This window comes from Elephas maximus, chromosome 22 (assembly GCF_024166365.1).
Source record: "Elephas maximus indicus isolate mEleMax1 chromosome 22, mEleMax1 primary haplotype, whole genome shotgun sequence".
Classification (NCBI taxonomy): Eukaryota; Metazoa; Chordata; class Mammalia; order Proboscidea; family Elephantidae; genus Elephas; species Elephas maximus.
This window is the reverse complement of record NC_064840.1, coordinates 2,588,218-2,609,735: the sequence shown is the minus strand read 5'-3', so window position 1 is coordinate 2,609,735 and position 21,518 is coordinate 2,588,218. Positions and strand designations below refer to the sequence as shown.

The 21,518-nt window shown below is 45.9% G+C and overlaps 1 protein-coding gene across 1 annotated transcript in view; it reads right to left on the bottom strand.

Moving 5' to 3' along the window:
- Positions 1 to 21,518, bottom strand: part of TMEM132D (transmembrane protein 132D) — a 725,131-nt gene that overhangs the window by 372,914 nt on the left and 330,699 nt on the right. The window contains exon 3 of the mRNA XM_049866226.1: positions 13,322 to 13,468. Coding sequence (XP_049722183.1) covers positions 13,322 to 13,468 — 147 coding nt within the window. The remainder of the gene's footprint in view (positions 1 to 13,321; positions 13,469 to 21,518) is intronic.

Genomic DNA, 21,518 nt, shown 5'->3' with positions numbered 1-21,518 from the left:
TCAGCCTCAGGGACACTAAGGCTATGTCAGAGACGTAGACAGAAGTGGCCTTTTTACGGTGAACACCTACAAAAACAAACATAACCACACACGTGCATGAACCTTAGCACGTAAAAATGCTTTTAGACTTTGCATTCTGCATATATAGGCGTCTTAGTTATCTAGTGCAGCTATAACAGAAATACCACAGGGGATGGTTTTAACAAAGAGAAGTTTATTTTCTCACAGTCCAGTAGGCTAGGAGTCCAAATTCAGGGCGCCTGCTCCAGGGGAAGGCTCTGGAGGGAGGTCCTTGTCATCAATCTTCCCTTGGTCTGGGAGCATCTCAGTGTAGGAACCTCAGGTCCAAAGGACACGCTCTGCTCCCAGTGCTGCTTTCTTGGTGGTAGGAGGTTCCCAACTCTCTGCTTGCTTCCCTTTCCTCTTTATCTCTTGAGAGATAAAAGGTGGTGCAGGCCACACTCTAGGGAAACTCCCTTTACATTGGATGAGGCCTATGATCCTAGTAAGGGTGTTATAATCCCACCCAAATCCTTTTTAACTGCAGACAGAGATTATGATTTACAACAGATAGGAAAATTTACAAAATGGAAGACAACCACACATGGCCTAACCAAGCTGACACGTATTTTGGGGGGACACAATTCAATCCATTACAATAGGTATAGGTATTAGTATAGATATATAGATATATTTTGCCCTGTAGGACTTCTACTGATAACCATCCAGCATCATACAGAAGAAACCAAAGGATTTGCCTATACGCGCAAACACATACCATACAAGCATGGAGTCCCTAAGTGGTGCAAACGATTGATGTACTCAGTTTGCTAACCAAAAGGTTAGAAGTTCCAGTCCATTCAGAGGCAGCTTGGAAGAAAGGTCTGGCAATCTACTTCTGAAAAATCAGTTGGTGAAAACCCTGCACAGCACAGTTCTCCTCTGACACACGTGGGTTCACCACAATTCATAGTTGTCGACTTAACGGCAACTGTTTTACATGCTGTTGTTAGGTGCCGTCCACAATTCAAAGGCATCAATTCTTCTTCGGTATTCCTTATTCATTGTCTAGCTTTCACATGCACATGATGAGATTGAAGATACCATGGCTTGGGTCAGGCACACCTTAACTCTCAAGGTGACATCTTTGCTCTTCAGCACTTTAAAGAGGTCCTTTGCAGCAGATTTGCCCAATGCAATACGTTGTTTGGTTTCTTGACTGCTGCTTCCATGGCTGTTGATTGTGGATCCAAGTAAAATGAAATCCTTGACAACTTCAATCTTTTCTCCGTTTAGCATCATATTGCTCATTGGTCTAGCTGTGAGGATTTTTGTTTTCTTTATGTTCAGTTGCAATCCATAGTGACGGCTATAGTCGTTGATTCTCATCAGTGCGTCAAGTCCTCTTCACTTTCAGCAAGCAAGGTTGTGTCATCCGCATATCACAGGTTGTTATTGAGCTTTCCTCCAATCCTGATGCCCCGTTCTTCTTCATACAGTCGAGCGTCTCGGATTATTTGCACAGTGTACGGACTGAATACGTATGGTGGAAGGATACAACCCTGACGCATACCTCTCCTGACTTGAAACCATGCAGTATCCCCTTGCTTTATCTGAACGACTGCTTCTTCGCCTATGTACAGGTTCCTCATGAGCACAATTAAGTGTTCTGGAATTCTCACTCGTCGCAGTGTCATCCATAATTTGTTATGATCCACACTGTCTAATTCCTTAGCATAGCCAATAAAACACAGGTAAACATCCTTCTGGTATTCTCTGCTTTCAGCCAGGATCCATCTGACATCAGCAATGATATCCCTGGTTCCACGTCCTCTTCAGAATCCGGCTTGAGCTTCTGGCAGTTCCGTGCAGATATACTGCTGCTGCTGCTTTTGAACGATGTTCTGCAAAATTTTACTTGTGTGTGATATTACTTGTGTGTGATATTAATGATATTGTTCAATAATTCTGTATTCTGTATATTCTCCCTCTATTTATTACCCATTGTTTATCCATTGCCATCAAGTCAATTCCAACTCATAGCAACACTGCAAGGACAGAGTAGAACCGCCCCATCGGGTTTCCAAGGTTGTAAATCCTCACGGAAGCCGGCTGCCACATCTTCTTCCTGCTGGGTGGCGGCTGGGTTCAAACTGCTGAACTTTTGGTTAGCAGCCAAGCTCTTTAGCCACTGCGCCACCAAGGCCCCATATGGAGCCGTGGCAGCATATTAGTTAAGAGGTACAGCTGCTAATTAAAAGGTCAGCAGTTCGAATCCACTATCTGCTACTTGGAAACCCTATGGGGCAGTTCTGCTCTCTCCTATAGGGTCCCTATGTGTTATAGTCAACTTGATGGCAATATATATACACAAACATATTCACTGCAGTTTTAAGGTCAGAAATTTACAAAACGACAAACAGCAGCTTGTAGTTTTCCAGATGGACCGCAATGTGTCGCATTAGGTATTTCTGCAATTGCAGACATTTTTCGTAATCCAATGAGGGTAGAGTTTTATCTTTCCTCGAAGCAGTGGACAGCGGGTTGGTAGGGTTTGTGGAATCACAAACCTACGGCAACCACGCGTTACCGGTGATCTACAACACTGGAGTGTGTGTACGAAGCACGTTGATGAGCAGCTGCAGGCGGCGTGATGTAATTATTGTGGCTATTAGGCCATTATTTCTGCACCCCTTGTTAGCTGCATCGCTTCAGCAGGGAAAGAGGCCTGGCATTTTAGCATTACAGCACTCTGGAGATCCCAGCACAAGCAAGGGCAGTTTCCACGAGCGACGGCGCAGCCATAACTCAAGGCTGCTACCCACTATAAGTAGATGCTAAATAATTTAATTCTAAATTTGGTACTCTACTTGGAGACGGGAGATATTCAACACCAGATATATGGATGTAATAAAAGTAAAGCAACACGCGGGTAAATTAAGGCAAACCTCACCCTTCCCCGTGCTATCGCATAATACGACTGCATGAGCGTCAGGCAATGGTAAATGAGGCAGCCTGCGGTATCGTTTCATAGAGAATTGGGCTCGTAATTCCCTTTAACTGTGATGTTATGTGTTTGAATTATTGCTGCCTCCTTTCTTTGTAGATATGTTTCTAATGGAAGCAATACAGATAAGCTTACATTTCCTGCGGCAAAACTCGGCGTCCTCTTGGAAGATCCTACAGCTCCAACCTCTGCTATGCCGTCAAAACACCCCTGCATGCCTCTGTCCCAGGACATCCTTCCCAAATGTCCTCTTTCATGTAGCAGCCACTGAATTAACTCAGTGTGTCTCTTTTTGCAATTACACGAGTGGCATCAACTTGTTTTCAGCTGCCGTCAAGTTGGCCTGACGCATGGCGACCCCACGCACAGTGGGATCAGACCGTTGTGATCCACACTGTTTATTCAGTGGGTGATATTGAAGAAGATCCCCAGGCCTTTCTTCTGGTTCCTCTTAGTTTAGAAGCTCTGCTGAAACCTGTTCAGCATCATAGCAACATGCAGCCTCCGCTGACAGACGGATGGTGGCCGCACGTGAGATGCACTGGCCGGGAATGGAACCTGGGTCTTCCACGTGGAAGGTGGGAATTCTACCCCTGAACCACCAACGCCTCCTCACGCAAGTGCTATCATGCGTATTATTATCCGAGGTTTTCCCCCCACTAAGCATTACATTTTGAGGCCAATCTTTGTTGATATACATAGATTTAGGCTATTCCTCGTAATTACTGCATGAGACTATATTACACAAATGTACTATTTTAAAAAATAAATACACCTCTTGATGGGAATCTAGGTGCTTTTCAACTTCTTGATATTTTAAAAAATGCTGCAATGAAGACACATGTACGCGTCTCTCTGAATCCATGCCCAAGCTTTGATCTAGCCGAGATGCATTTAGAACTGGAATTTCAGGGCTATGTGGGTGCACATTTCAAATTCCAATAGATTTTGCTAAATACATGTCACAGTAGCCAAGCCATCCTTCAAGTGCTCCAGCAGCATACAAGGGTTCCATGTTCCTTCTCATCATCAGAAAAACACTATTTGCACTGACTGATTGATTAATTGCCAATACGATCAGCAGAACTGAGATCTAGTGGCATTGGAAACACCTTGGTCTGTTCTATCCCTAAAGCAGAGTTATTAACAGATTTGAATGAAGATGCTTCCGACAGTTTTTCAATTTAAACACAATGGGGAGACTTTACTCCAACTTAATACAGGTCCCACACACAACTAACGTTATTCATCCCATATTTCGGGGAAACTCTGATTTGTACTATGGAAATAAAAGTACCTTTCATGATCCAAGGAGAAGCCTTGGTGGTGCAGTGAATAAGTGCTCCACTGCTAACCAAAAGGTTGGCAGTTCAAACTCACCAGCTGCTTTGTGGGAGGAAGATGTGGAGGTCTGCTCCAGTAAAGACTACAGCCTTGGAAACCCTATGGGTCGATTCTACTACATCCCATAGGGTCACTTTGAGTAGGAATTGACAGGATTCAAGAGGACTTTGGAACGTGTTCTGCATACATGATTACATGTGATTCTCACAGAGTCCACAGAAGGTTACATTCTTAGGCCAATATTACAGAAGAGGACACTATACTAACTCCCTGCAGACGGCCAGACGTCACTGTGATGGTCAGCCTAAGCCGGAGAAGTGAACACTGGGCTTCCTGAATCCTCCATCCATGCTCTTTCCACTCTCTGAAGGAACCGTCCGTCAGATGGGCATGAATATAACTATGAAAACCCATAAGAGTCAATGATGAGGATGTTGAAGGCATTTAATAAAGACCTCAAAAAAACCACACTTGCCCACAAGGAAAACATCTCATGTTGATACTTTGATACCATCAACTCAATTTTTTTTTTTTCCTGAAACTCGGTTTTGAATGTCAAGAGTTGTCTTTCTGAAGATTGACTACTGAAAAATATTCCCAATCAAAACATTAAAACAGTAACAAACAAACAACAACAAAAAAAAATCAAGATCTTTGTTTCCCATCACTTGGTCTGTCATCTTAACAGAGTCAATCAGCAACAGGGTGTAATTATTAAGACCTTTGCTTCCAAAAGCAAAAATGAACATTCTTTCTCACAATTTATTACATCTCCGTTACAAATAATTTTTGCCTGACAGAGAAAGCGCCCAAATCTTGCTGATTTTAAATTTTGGCAAGCCACCAGACAAACGAGTATCCAAAAAAAAGAGTCAGTTTTCCAATCAGCGATTATGAAGACAGAAGTCTAGGCTTTCTTGAAAAGAATTTCCACAATTACAATGCATCAAAATTTTGTTTTTCCTGTTTTCCATGTTATCTTTTTATAATTCAATAACAATCTATGTCCTTTATGCAAAGTTTCAGCAACACGTATTGAACAAATAAAGAGAAAATAAGGATTCAGAAGTGATGCTGCCACCTAGGAATGAGCACTGTTAATCTTCTGATTGACACGTCCCAGCTTTTCACTGCTCTACGTGTATTTGTACATAAAGTCCTATTATCTTGCAGCCTCTTTTTGTAACCTGCTCTTTTGCTGTCATAGCTTTATTGAGATGTGTCTGGGCATGAACTAGTAACTTGAAACTTGCCTCCAAAAACGGAGGGTGCCAAGAGACCAAAGAAAGAGGCAGGCAACTGCAGTTTAGCACTAAAGGAGTTTATTAGGGAGACTCACCTACGAGACCAAGTTTGGGTGGCGGCAGGACCAGAGCAGACTCTGCATTCCACAGTGGAAGGGCAGAGGTTTTATAGTGGTGGTGGACAATAGCGGCTGCACGCCACGGGCTTACATAAGAATGCAAACTGTAGTGAACTGGCATACCACACGGGGCGCCCATGTTTGGCCTCACAAAGCCTGTTTCCCCTTCAGTCCACCTCTTGAGGCTGGCTCTTACAATCTGAAACATCCCCTCTCTTGAGCCGTTCCCTCCCTGCTGTGAACAGATATAGTAGTGGGGCTGGCCACGTGCCATATGGAGCCCGTGCTGTTCAAGAGACAGAGAAAGTCACTGTGTGCCCAGAACAGGGGAGAAGGCTTCTCTGATAAGGAGAAGGAACTAGGAGAGAGAAGGTGACCTAATTCCCAGCCTCCTTATCAGAGAATGCTCTGGGGCTAAGGCCTCTACTTAGGCAGCCTGGAAGGGAAGCCTAGAGGCAGACCATTTCCCCAAAAAGATGTAACTTACATACTATAAAAGTCCCCCTTTTAAAATGTACAATTCAGTGAGTTTTTATCTTATTCACAGAAGTGTACAGCCACCACCACTATCTAATTTTAGAATATGTTAATCCCCCCCAAAAAAACCATACCCATTAACAGTCACCCTTCATTCCCCTCCCCTAGTAATCACTAATCTACATTCTCTCTGTTGATTCACTCATTCTGGATACTTTGTATAAACGGAATCACAGAATATGTGGTCTTCTGTGTCTAGCTTCTTTTACTTAGCATCATGTTTTAAAGGTTCTTTCATATTGTATCATGTACCTATACCTCTGTCCTTTTTCATGACTGAATGATACTCCATTGTGTGACTATACCGTATTTTGTGTATTCATTCATCAGTTGACTTATCTGTGAGTAGTTACTACTTTTTGGCCCTTATAAATAGTGCTGCGATGAACATTCATGTTCAGATTTTCATGTGGACATTTTTTTCCCTCTATTGTCTCGGGTATATATCTAGGAATGGAATTGCTGGGTTATATGGTAACTCTATGTTTAACTTTTTGAGGAACTGCCCCTTGGTTTTTAGGAAGTTTCCAAGAAGGCTACCTAAAGGGAGCTGACCTAGCTGAGCAGACCCTTTTCTATCACTTTACTTGGACCTGCAATGCTGATACAATGACTGGCACTCCAGCAGCCCTCTTAGTCTATGAGGATGAAAGCCAGTCATTAGGATAGTGTTGAAGAAGTGTAGGTGCCTGGGACCCTTATCTAATGTGAAGCTGCTCTACCCTGGCCAGCCTACCTCAGGGCTTCCTTTATATGAGAGAGATATAAGCTTCTCTCTTGTTTAAGCCACTCTCTGTTGCTTTCAAAAAAATCAAACAATCAAACCTAATCCTAATAAACATAGTTTCAAATGTCTTTACTGACACAAGTGTATCCTATCTTTGAGTAACGCATTCATGATTTTAATCACATCCGTCTATATTTGAAATATCAATTTCTTCTTCTTTCTTTTTAATATTTGGAATCTCCAGGTGGTACAAATGGTTAACATGCTCAGCTGCTAACTAAACAGTTGAAGGTTCGAGTCCACCCAGAGGCACCCGGGAAGGAAGGCCCAGCAACCTACTTCTGAAAAACCAGCCATTAAAAACTCTATGGAGCACCGTTCTACTCTGACACACATCGGGTCACCATGAGTTGGAATCGGCTCAATGGCAACTGGGCAACTCGTGTTTTTACTTAAATAAATTTTTAAATGAAAGATATTACCTGCATTAAATGGAAAACCAGTATCATACAATATAAGCAGATCATAATTGTGAAAAGTTATTAAACTCTAGATATTTACTCTTGCCTGTCTACACTCTATTAGCAAGCGATAGTCTTCAGCAATGTTATTAGTTCCTAAAGGAGATGGAATTCTCATCAATTAGAAGCTGTGATTGAAAACTTCAACGCATGTAAGCTTCTTACGATCATTCTAGTTCTTCAATCCCGTCTAAAATCTTCTAAACATCAGCTGCGGTAAACTCTGGGAAACGCCCCCTATGCAGAGACAAGGTAAAGGCAACATCCGGCTTCCTGTTAGACAGCTACCTAAGCTGACACAACGCTCCAGTGAGCAATACTCTGATACGCAAAATGGAGTTTGAGGGACGGAGCTTAATTAGCTCTTCTGCGTCTGTTTGGCAATATTTGCCTGGCAACGCTCCATCAAAACAGATCTGAGAGCTGTGATATCATTCATATGTTAATATTGTTGTGATAAGGTTTTCGGCAACCAAACTTCTTCAATTAAAGGTCTGCATTCACTCCTGTTGCGTTCATTGCCAGCACAAAAGTGTCTCCTTAATCCGTAAAATTACACCTGTCACAGGGACTTAACTTCAGTAACCCAACTTCCTGACCCATGGCAAAGTATCAGCAATCCAAAATCTAGGACTCTCAAGCTAATTAAGGCACCCTCTTTTGCAGTCATACCGTCAGAGTCTGACTTTTAAAAATAACTGAAAAAATCCAGAGTAGGAAGAATTTATTAAGGAAAACAGATTCTGAAGCAAAACCTACTGCCATTATTAAAATATCCTCTGCAAAATCCGCTTTCCAATTATGCTTCAGAGAAAGAACTAGATCTCACCCCAGCTCACTCACGGCTCCAAACACTGCAGCATGATTTTTCTTTCTTTAAGTCTCTAAAGGAGTCACTGGGTGGTGGAAATGGTAAAGCGCTTGACTACTAGCCAAAAGGTTTGCAGTTCGAATCCACCCAGAGGCGCCTGGGAAGACAGGCCTGGATCTGCTTTGAAAGGTCACAGCCTTGAGAACCCTGTGGAGCAGTTTTCAGCACACGCGGGGTCACCATGAGTTGGAGTCGCCTGGACAGCAACTAACAACAGTAACAATTCCCTCAAGTCAGGAGTAAGATGAAAACATTTGACGTAATGCTAACAGGTGACTGGATTAACGACGGTGCCTGGGGAGCAGGGGTTAAGAGCTGGGCTGCTAACCAAAAGGTCGGCAGTTCAAATCCACAAGCCACTCCTTGGAAGCCCTATGGGGCAGTTCTACTCTGCCCTATAAGGTCGCTATGAGTCAGAATCGACTCGATGACAAATGGGTTTGGCTTTTTGTTATATTAATGAAGATACCATATTCAAATTGTGTCTATTTTTAATTATATGCATTTTATTAAATAGGTAGAACATGTAATAAAAATGGGGAAAAAATCAAACCATCTAAAAAATTCACAGTAAAAAGTAACTTACATTCAATGCTTTCTCCAGCTTCCCCCATAGCAATCCCAGTGGCCAGTCTCTTGTGTTGTCTTCTGGGGACATTTTCTACTCATAAAACTACCCTTCCCTGGGTTTTTCCCAAATGGGGCTTCTCCATACACATTTACACACCCAGCTTGTCTGAACAACATAGATCAGAGGCCACGCAATACGTCTGCACACAGATTTACATAGGTGTGGACTAGTTCTAGGACTTTGTTAAGCAGATATCTATAAAAAGACCACTGAGCATCAGACACGGCTGCAGGCAAGGCCAGGAGCAAAGCAGCAAACCAGACAGATTTCCAATCTAAAAGGGCTTTCATTACAGAGCTGCCTCTTGAAGCCAAACCTACCTGGTGTAGCGTAAGAACTAGATTCCAAAAAATAAAATAAATCCCTCCATCAACACGTCTGTGCATATATAAAACATAGGTGGATATGCATGCATACACATTTACACACCAAGATCATACACATGTATATTCCACATGTGCATACATTGTACGTACACGCATATACTATACACACACGTGTGTACGTCTGGTCTTTCCCATCATCTAGACCCAAAGTAGGAAATAGAGAGATGATATTAGAATCTACAAAGGGATAAAGAATATTCTCCACTGTGACGCTGGGAATTTTAAAGGCATAGCTTGATATCCCATTCAGAGCACCCATTTCTTAAAGAGAGGGTACTGATGCAGATGAGAGAAAAATTAATGGTACACATCAAGCACCTGTATACCTGGGTATCTTCTGGAGATATTGAGTTTCTTTCCATCCCAAGACGTGGCAAAACTCTCTGAAGTCCCTGAATTACCTGACCCATAGAAAGCAGCTTACGTCTTAATGGGGAGAAGCACCCTGGGGAACTTTCCTTACCTTCCTCTCCATGCTAGAGATGAACAAAGCTAATTCTTAGCCAGAAATTAGAAAACAAGAAGAAATAATTCATAAACATTTTAAATGATTCAAATCCCTTTGTGTTTCACAGACAACTCTACAACCACTGCTATTACTACTAGCAATCTGCGAGAAAAGGAGCGGAGACTGTGCACAAGAAAAACACATTGGTTAGGATCCCCCTCTTCTAGCAAAAAATAAAAAAAAAATGTGTGAATATAAGGTGGACTTTCAGAAAAACGAACACATCAGTTTTAGAAGAAATACAACCAGAATGCTCCTCAGACCCGAAGATGGCCTGAGACTTCGGCTTGATTATGTTGGACATGTCATCAGGAAAGACGAACTGCTAGAGAAGGACATTATGTTTGGTAAAGTGGAAGGTCAGCGAAGATGAGGGAAACTCTTAATGAGATGAATTTACACAACAGCCTCAGCAATGGGCTCAAACATACCAACGATCATGAAGATGGCACAGGACCGGGCCACACCTCCTTCTGTTGCACATAAGGCCGCCAGGAGTCAGAGCTGACTCGAGAGAAACTAATATCTATCTAGCTATCTATCCACGCGTCCACCCACGTGTCCACCCACGCGTACACCCACGCGTCCATCCATCCACCCATCCATGCACCACCCACGCGTCCACCCACGCGTCCACGCGTCCACCCACGTGTTCACCCACGTGTCCACGCACGCATCCATGCACACATCCATGCATCCACGCATCCGTCCATCGTCCATCCATCCATCCGTGCACCCACCCACGCGTCCACCCACCCGTCCACGCATCCACCCACCCACCCATCCATCCACGCATCCACCCACCCACCCATCCATCCATCCATCCATGCATCCACCCACCCACCCGCCCATCCATCCATCCACGCATCCACCCACCCATCCATCCACGCATCCTCCCACCCACCCATCCATCCATCCATCCATCCACCCACCCACCCACCCATCCATCCATCCATCCACCCACCCACCCGCCCATCCATCCATCCACGCATCCACCCACCCATCCATCCACGCATCCTCCCACCTACCCATCCATCCATCCATCCATCCACCCACCCACCCGCCCATCCATCCATCCACGCATCCACACACCCATCCATCCACACATCCTCCCACCCACCCATCCATCCATCCATCCATCCATCCACCCACCCACCCGCCCATCCATCCATCCACGCATCCTCCCACCCACCCATCCATCCATCCATCCACCCACCCACCCACCCGCCCATCCATCCATCCATCCATCCATCCATCCATCCATCCATCCATCCATCCATCCATCCATCCATCCATCCATCCTCCCACCCACCCATCCATCCATCCATCCACCCACCCACCCGCCCATTCATCCATCCACGCATCCACCCACCCATGCATCCACGCATCCTCCCACCTACCCATCCATCCATCCATCCATCCACCCACCCACCCGCCCATCCATCCATCCACGCATCCACACACCCATCCATCCACGCATCCTCCCACCCACCCATCCATCCATCCATCCATCCATCCACCCACCCACCCGCCCATCCATCCATCCACGCATCCACACACCCATCCATCCACGCATCCTCCCACCCACCCATCCATCCATCCATCCATCCATCCATCCATCCATCCATCCATCCATCCATCCATCCATCCATCCATCCACCCACCCACCCGCCCATCCATCCATCCACGCATCCACCCACCCATCCATCCACGCATCCTCCCACCCACCCATCCATCCATCCATCCATCCATCCATCCATCCATCCATCCATCCACCCATCCACCCATCCATCCACGCATCCACCCACCCATCCATCCACGCATCCACCCACCCACCCACCCATTCATCCATCCATCCATCCATCCATCCATGCATCCACCCACCCACTCACCCACCCATCCATCCATGCATCCACCCACCCATCCATCCACACATCCACCCACCCACCCACCCATCCACCCATCCACACATCCACCCACCCATCCATCCACACATCCATCCATCCACCCACCCACCCATCCATCCACCCACCCACCCATCCATCCACGCGTCCACCCACGTGTCCATCCACCCACCCACTTACCCACCCACCCCTCCATCCCTCCCTACCTCCCTCCCTCCATCCATCCATCCCCGCATCCACCCACCCATCCCTCCCTCCCTCCATCCATCCATCCATCCTTTCTAAGCTTTGCTAACCCAAAAAAACCCAAAAGACAGCCGTTATTGAGGTGACACTTATTCCCCAGGCATAATAACACAGCCATGTTTGAATGTGTGTGTATTTGTAAACACATCGAGTTAATCAGGGTGGCACACTCTCATAACAAATGCATTTAGGACGAAACCCAAAAACATATCACCTGTTTCCTCTACAGTCACTCTAGAGGCTGTGGAAAATATTCTCGCACTGGCCACAAAAGGAACGGTATATACAACCCAGGGCTGCTGCCCACCCAAGTCCCCAGGCTCCAAGGCTGAAGGAAGTTTCCAGGAGCACGGAAGGGAATCCTAATCAAATCACCTCCAAGTTGCTTTCAATTGCTCCTTGTCACTTAGCTAAAAAGGCATGATAACCATCGGCTGAGATTCACAGCCTCCGTACTGGAATAAATAATAGAAAACAAACATATTTTCCAAACACTGACTTACGAAAGTTTAAAAATCTACAGCCTAGGAATAATGTGTTGTATGCCTAGGGTTTGTTCTCCGGTTACTGTTCAAAAATCTCCAATAATATAAGGAGGAAAAAGCAACCTAAAATTGGCAAAAATATGTGGCCAGAGTAGCAATTCTCTGGAGCCACCAATGAGGTTTGGGGAGATTGGAATAAATCTGGCCTCCTAACTTCCAGCTCCCCTTTGCCCATCAGTGAACTGGCTGCTTCTAATTTGGTGTGTGTCGGAGACAGATTCGGGTTTTAATTTCTTTCTACAGTGATTCCCCGGCAGATTGCTTGCTGCGTCACCAGGAAATGCTGGTGCATGAATCCAGACAGACACGTTATATTTAAATACACTCAGCAAACGTGGAACACCTCCCTGTACGCCAGCAGGTGACAGGTGAGCTTCTGCTTTGGCCCGTTGCCAAGTGGGCCCTTTTATCCGAGACATCGGGCTTGGCATTCACCTGACGATGTGGGTTTAAGAGGACCAAGCGGATGTGCACTCAGAGGAATTCCATCTACCTGGAGCAGTCCTTGCAAGTGACCAGGTGACCCGAGCCATGCCCTGGTGGTAAGCAGATCCACTGTGAATAACAGCCCACCTTTCCTCAGTAAAGCGTGTCCCCCATCTTCCCTGGAGCACAATAACAGAGATGCCCCCCAAATGCAGAGGGCACCATAAGTGGTTGTTAGCAAGTCTAGGAAGAAGGAAGCCACAGCTGCCGCATGTGTGAATGCACCTGCAGCCTGTGGGACTCACCTGCTTTCCGAGGCAGCAGGTTTCTTCCGGCAAACGATGACAGCTGGCGCGTGCCTCCCCGTGTGATCCGTGCTCTCCCTGACGTCCCAGATGGAGGGGCTGCTGGCTCGCACCCCAACGATGCTCACGCCCTTCTTCACCTTGGCCCTGTGGGGGAAGGACGTGCAAGTCTGAGACCGCTCTGGGGGTCCTGGGGAGCTGCCGGTGCCGGAACCCGGTGGGCCCAGCTGTAGGCTTCAGCTCACGTGTAACAGCAAGTAACCACATATTTGCAACCAGCTGGCAATCCATCTGTCCTAAACATTTTTTCCATTTGTCCCGACCTTTGTCAACGAAGCTAGTGACACTAGCTGACCGAGAGCAGGTGTTACTTACATAGAGAAATAGAGTATCACTCTGCTAGTTTATAGCTTTAATTAAAAAAATAGAAAACCCCTAAACAGTTGAAACTGAAGAGAAAATAAGTTGAAACCCATGAACATAAATGGCAACAGTGCACACCCATTGAGAATCTCCCTTGTGCCAGGCCCTGACGGCCCCTTCCTCCACATTTGTGGCTGGTGCTGTCAGCTGCTATCCAGTCCATGCCCACTCAGAGTGACCCCATGGGTGTCCAAGCAGAACTGTGCTCCACAGGGTTTTCAAGGCTGTGACTTTTCGGAATCAGATCACCAGGCTTGTCTTCCGAGGCACCTCTGGGTGGGTTCTAACCACAAACTTTTCAGTTAGCAGTTGAGCGCTTAACTGTTTGAGCCACCCAGGAACCCTTCATCCACATTATCTCAACAACTTTTCCCTATAGTGTTCCAAGTTCAAAACGAGGATGCCAAGACTCAGACAGGATGGGGAATTAGTGACGATCCCTAGGCAAACGCTGGAATTGAGAATGGAGCAGGCCTATCTGCCTGGAGTCCCCAGGTAGTACAAATGGTAAAGCGCTCGGCTGCTCACTGAAAGGTTGGCAGTTTGAATCCACCCGGAGGCTCCTCAGAAGAAAGACCTGGTTGATCTACTTCTGAAAAATCAGCCACTGAAAACCCTGTGGAGCTCAGTTCTACTCTGACGCAGGTGGCGTCTCCAAGAGTTCGAATCAACTTGACGGCAACTGGTTGGTTGGTTGGTCTCTGTAGATGAAATCTTGGCAAAAATCTGATCTCACTATTTTGGTGTCGTTTATGAGGGTCCAGATACAGAGTAATACACATCTTCCTCCCTGCCAGAGGGTGCCGTGAACTGACACGGGCTGTAGATACAGTTAATGCCATGCCTACCAATAAACTGAGGGAACCTGTATTTCCCCACTGGTTCTCCTCTGACACACATGGACTCACCTGGAGTCGGAGCTGCCCCCCGCGGCAACTGGTTTACCTGACTTTCAGGTGTGTGCTCTTTCTACTACATAATCGTCATCATCACCATCATGCCATCTTCATCATCACCAGAGTACTCAATACGCACGGAGGCACTCAGCTAAGTTCATGGGACAGTTTTCTCATTTACTTCTTACAGTGGCCTATAAGGTCAGTATCATTTTGAATTTTCTTTGAGCAGATAAGAAACCTGGGGTTTGGGGAAGTAGAGTGACTTGCCCGGAATCCCTCAGCTCACGGGTAGGGTAGGGGAACCAGGATTTGATGCGGCCTCACCAGAGGGTCAGCAGCTGGAATCCACAAGCCGCTTCTTGGAAACCCTGTGGGGCAGTTCCACTCTGTCCTATAGGGTCACTGGTCACTATGAGTCAACAATCGACTGGATGACAAAGGGTTTGGTTTTTTAGGTAACCACAGTGCAGAACAGCCTTTCTGATCTCACGCTGCATTTTCTGGTGCCAAAGCCACTTATTTTGAATCCACTTACATTCCGTCTTATTCAATGCTAGTCAGTCGTGTTAACTAACATCCACCTGGACTTTAAACAAAAATGCATTTACCAAAGTACCTGCCCTTTCCATCACAGATTTCTTGTATTATTTCTTTCCCCTTCCTCCCTTCTGGAGCCCTGGTGGTGCAGTGGTTAAACTGCTCAGCTGCCAGCCAAAAGGTCGGCGGCTCAAATTCAAACTCACCAGCTGCTCCGTGGGAGAAAGATGTGGCAGACTGCTTCTGTAAAGATTGCAGCCTTGGAAACCCTATGGAGCAGTTCCACTCTGTCCTATAGGGTCCCTGTGAGTCAGAATGGACTCAACTGCAATGGGTTTGGGTTTTCGGGTTTTCCTCTCTTCCTTGCCTCTTCCTTCTTTGATGCAAGTGGTAGGTGATATGCCTACTGGTTTTTCTCCAAGTTACCTATGGCTCTTCCCCTGGAGACAGGCTGGATGAGGGAGGGGAAGGAAAACACAGCAGAAACAGTTTCCTTCTGTCCTTATTTTCCTCTAAGAAACTTCATAAGAAAACAAAACATATCAGGATTGTGAAGTACATGTTAAAAGGGCAATATGATAAACTGCAAAAAATTTGATTTATAAACTGACTTACATGCTTGGAAAAAAAAAGTTTCCTGTTATGTTTTCTCTTCTTGGTCCCTTGGGGAAAATGGGAGGAGTTTTGAAACGAGAAAACGAACACGTTGATCAGGATGGATAGAAGACAATGCCGAGACTGGAGCACTCTGAAGTATGAATTCCAGACTTAAGATTGTTTTATCTGCATGAAGATACAGACAAGAAGATGGTCCAGAGTCTGCGTGGCTAAAACCGTCACTCCTATGTCAGAAGAGACAGCGAGACCACACTCCCACCGCTCGGGGGAGGAGGACAGGGGCTCAGAGAGAAAAAAAGACATGCCTGTTCCTAACACAGAACCGTTTCTTCCACAGAAGCAATTCTTAGACACGAGGAGCAGAAAAGAGCTAAGAAAGCAGGCCTGAGGCCACCATCCCTACAAAGGCCTGCCCGCAAGGGGGGCCCTGGGCTGGCATCTGGGAACCTGGATTTCAGAAGGGTTCCCATATTTCCATGACAGGTGAGAAAACTATATGGTTTATGCTGAACCCTGCTTTCCTGCTGGAGTGTGGGGTTTGGGTACCCGCTAGGCAGAGGACGCCTGCGTGACCAGCCCCAATAAAACCCTGGGTGCTGAGTGTCTGATGGGGCTCCCTGGTAGATGACATTTCACAAGAGTTGTTACACGTTGCTGGGAAAATGAAAGGTGTCCCCTGCGATTCCACGGGGAGAAGCCTGTGGCAGCTCATTCCTGGCTTTCCCTAGACCTCACCCCATGAGGCTTTCCCTTGGCTGACTTTGCTTTGTGCCCTTCCACTGTTACTAAATCGCAGCTGGGAGTTCAGGGATAGGCTGAGTGCTGGAGTCCTCCTAGCGAGCCATGGGACCTGGTGGTTGTCTTGGGGACCTCCCGACACATATACTGTTCTACAAAGAGAAGCGGGGTTGCATTTTACATGGGGTCCAGGGTGCTAAAGTCTTAACATTTTCTAGAAGGTGACCACTATGTATGGCGTGATTTCTAGGGGGAAAAACACCCTAAAGGACTAGTATTGTGTTTTAAGTAGCCATGGTACGAACATTTTGAACACTGTCACTTTCAAGCTGGAAATTGCACGCACTGGCCCCCATCTGACCTTCTGGACACTTGGCTGAAACACTCAGGCAGATAAACGACGATTCCTGCTTTGCAGAAGCTCAATTAAATCGTAGGCAACCAAGACGTGCTGGTGAAAAGTTCAATTCGCTGTGGACAGCACTATTAAGATGAATCCTAAAGGCAGTCCCAATTACTGTGCACTGGAATTTTATTGAATCTAATTTGCTTTAAATAAACAGGCCATTACACTGTATCTGGCAATTTTTTGATCATACAGGGGATTATCATTGTATAGCCCTTTTCTGATATATCATGGGTTTAGTATATTTTTCTTAAACTTTATTCCTAAGTAGGTCATTTGGAATTTGGATCATGTTTCTCCAGTGAATCCTTTTTAAGTTTCTAGGAAAGAATACAGCTGCTTATTTAACCATAAAATAGCCAATACCCAGTAGCCGCTGCTAATTATTCCGTTGTAGTGACAAGAAGCTGTAATTTACAGCATTACGTCTGAGGGGAACTTCTTTCTGAAAGGTAGTGCAGGGTATCAGGAAGGTGTCTTTCCTACACAGGATATTTTCATAAGTGAGTACACACACATTTCTAGGGCATATTTGGGGTGCTCTGAAATGGAGAAGGGATATTTCCTAAGGGGATATCCTTGTGTAATGTGTGTATGTCCAGTATCAACGTACATAAGAAAACTGGGTATTTATTTCTTAAAGGGAGTCCCTGGGAGGTACAAATGGCCAATGAGCTCGGTGGTTAATTGAAAGGTTGGCAGTTCGAACCCACCCAGAGGCACTTTGGAAGAAAGGCCTGGCAATCTACTTCTGAAAATCAGCTGCTGAAAATCCCATGGAGCACAGTTCTACTCTGGCACACATGGGGTTGCCATGTGTCAGTGTCGACTCGACAGCAACTGGAACTGGGTTCTTATAGATGGTCCCTGTGTAGGTTTACGTTGGGTTAATACTCTTATAGATGGTCCCTGTGTAGGTTTACGTTGGGTTAATACTCTTATAGATGGTCCCTGTGTAGGTTTACGTTGGGTTAATACTCTTAGAGACTGTCCCTGTGTTGGTTTGTTTCGGGTTAATACTTCTGAAACAATGGTCCCAGAGCTCTAAGTGGCAGCCTTTTGGAGCCTTCAGGTTAGCTCTTACAACACATGCAGTGTGGATTCACAGGTCTATACCAAATGCTAATCCCTCCTTTTGTTTATGACAACTGAGTTACTTACATTTGTTAATGGAAGTTTTGTAACCTACTTGTGCTTCAGTAAATACAGGTTCCACTGACAGCCTCATTATGCAGAGATAAACAGAGCCCTTGATTTCAGAAGACTCTCTGCCGTGTATTTATACTTAGTAATATATTCACCATGGTAATGGGGGGAAAAGCCATAATTTTCCCCATGGTACGTACATGTATTGTGGATTGGTACACTGCGGATTGGTCTGAGGGTATACTGCATCTATAAAGCATAGCAGCGCTACAGAATATATATCCCAAGCACAGTGTTCAGTAATATAATTAAAATAGCTCATTATCTGGACTCATAGTTGTGGTAGACACTTGTTTTCATCTCCAGCATCTAATCCCTTGTATTATGGATCATGGCATCCTGGTGTAGCTTACTTGACCCACCCCTCCCCTACTTCATACCATGAGGATGGGGTTGTCCATCAAGGGCTTCTTCCCACCACCCTGGCCGAAAAGGTGGACACCTGGCCTAAGCCAGTCCAAGTTGGAATCTCTCTCTCCTGGAATTTAATCTTGAGTGAAAAGGCACAGAAAGTGAAAAAAAGCTGGAGGAAATTCATCCAGTCCTAGTGAAACTGTGTACTGGTTCCCAATGTCTGGCTCCCAGGAGTTAGTGTAGCCAAGCTTCTCTGAATTTGGCTCTTCAGCTTTTCCTTTGAGCCTATGAAATACTTTACATCTTCTAATCCAATCCTTGTCCTTAATTTATCACAGCTGAAGTTCCAATTATCATTTACATTTGCACAGTTAGGGCAGGCTAAGCTGCTGTGACAAAGAGATCCCAAGTATTTGACAACTTCAAGATGAAGGAAATTTATCTCTTTCTCCTGTAACAATTCATTGCTAGTGTTCTAGGTCAGTGTGTAGTTCTCCTCCACTCAGTCATTCAGGGGTCAAAGCTGATGTTGGTTCTACTAGGTTCAACCTATGTGGCTTCCCTGTCACTCTCTTCATCACCATTCCAGCCAGCTGGAAGGAGGACCGAGCAACAGACCAAGTTTAAGGGTTTCCTCTTAAACAAGTGGAGCAGGTATTGTACGTCCACTTCCATTCACATTCCATGGGAAGAGCCTAGTCTCATGGATGGCCAAACCTGGTCGCAAAGGCAGGGGAGATGGGAAGTCAATCTTTATCCATGCAGCCATAGTCCAACCATGACTCTATTACTGCGGGAGAAAGAGAGATGGGTTTTAGTGGACGGTTAGCATCTTCACCACAACAACTCAAGGACTCAAATTGAGGGACGCTGTCAGCATCCTAGAAACCTCAAATTTGAGTTGAGTCTCCTATCTCACTGGACCAAGAGACTAAGGCTGATGAAAAATGTGTCCCCCAGAGCAAGTGTGTGTGTGTTAGAGTTAATTTTAGAATTAGGGTCAACCACTTGAGTGCAGCCCGTGTGTGATGTGTTGCTATCCGTGGGGCACTGCTTGTTCTAGAGAGACATAAGGACGTGTAGGGCAGGGTCCCTAACGTCAAAGAACAGCCATCTGTGGGGAGATTGGAGAGAAGATCAAACATGGACAGGAGTTTGTTCACAGGAAGAAGGAGGTCTCCGAAAACCCAGTGGGAACATCCAAGAAAATGGGGTTATGAGTTGGATTGCGAGCCTCATAAAGATATGTAGGAGCCCTGGTGGTCCAGTGGTTAAGTGCTCGGCTGCTAACTGAAAGGTCAGCTATTCAAACTCACTAGCAGCTCTGTGGGAGGAAGACGTGGCAGTCTGCTTCCATAAAGATTACAGCCCTAGAAATCCTACGGGTCACTACAAGTCAGAATCAACTCGACAGCAACAGGGTTGAGTTTATAAAGATATGATGAATTCCTAACCCCTGGTACCTGTAAACTTGACCTTATTTGGAAATAGGGTCTTTGAAGATGTTATCAGTTTAGATAAGGTCATGCTGGAGTAGGGGGTCCTGACCCAATCTGAGTGTGTCCTATAAAAGAGAAGAAAAGGCACAGAGACAGACAGACCAAGGAACGATGGCCATGCGGAGATGTATCTGCAAGAGAAGGAACACCTGGGGCCACTGGAAGCTGAGAGACAAGGAAGGGTGGTCCCCTTTCAGAGAGAACACCAGATGTACCCTGAAGTAAGAAGACTACCCTTCAGAACCATGGAAAACGAGTTTCTGTTCTCACAAGCCACCCAGTTTGTGGTACTTGTTTACGTCGCCCTAGGGGACAATAACAAGTGAGAAGACAAAGAGGGCAGTCTAGAGAGGGCAAGCCAGGTTGCGATGTGGACTGCCGGTGGACATTCTTACTAAATGGTGATTAATTGGACATTAAAGGCCATGGAGCTTGTACACTCACCAGCTCCAGAGGGCGCCATTCATACAGATGATGACCTGAGTGAGGTCTTGCAGAGCTGGTCACTGCACAACTTCCACAACTGTATGCGGCAGCCCTGATTCTACTAAACACACTGTTTTCATCACAGGTAATCCTCGTCTCACTCTACCAGCTCCAGGGACAAATAAAACAGGTTCAAGCAGCAGACACTCTGGCCACCTACCAACTCAAGAGGGTCCAGGAAGAAGACAAGCCAAAGCAAGGCAGCACTGCATTTTGGCCCAAAGGTGACCAGAGTGTGCTGTCAAGTCCCCAACCAGGCCAGTTGCTAGCTCTGAGGACCCTCTGACTCTCCCGGGGCCCCGGAAGTCAGCCCTCTTCACCCCAGAACAGAGAGATGTTCCCTGACTTTTCAAAGTGGCTTCAGAGCTAAATGCCTCCTGCACATAATCTCCAGTCCTTTCCAGCAACTGGCTCTCCTCCTGTCATGTGACACACAAAAGCCACAGGCGGCCAGCCGTTCCGACGGTGCCAGCTCCGGACAGAAACGTGATAGCAGAAGCAGGAGAGAAGGAATGGATGCCAGACCAGAGTGGGCCCTGACATCATCTCCCAGCATGATTAACATGGACACCAACTCTAGGGAGCTGTGGAGTGACTCCCCCTCACTCCCACCATGCCAAGAAAACAAACAAACAAACAAAAAACCTTGGAAGGAAATAACTGAAGCAGGTGATGGACAACACCAGATGAGCAAACCAAACATGTCTCTCCTTTGGTTATTCGTTCAATTCATTCAACAAATGCATCTTAAGTCCCTCCTATTTTCCAGTAACTATTTTCAGAACTGAATATCCAGTTAGGAACAAAGTAGACATGTTTCCTGTTGTCAGAGAACTAACGTTCTAGTCAGGGGGACAGTGCACACACACACACGCATGTACACGCACACACATGCCCGCACACGCACATACATATGCACACACACACATGCACATGTGCACACACACACACATACATACACACGCACGCACACATGCCCACACACGCACGCACACATGCCCACACACACGCGCACACATATATATACACAC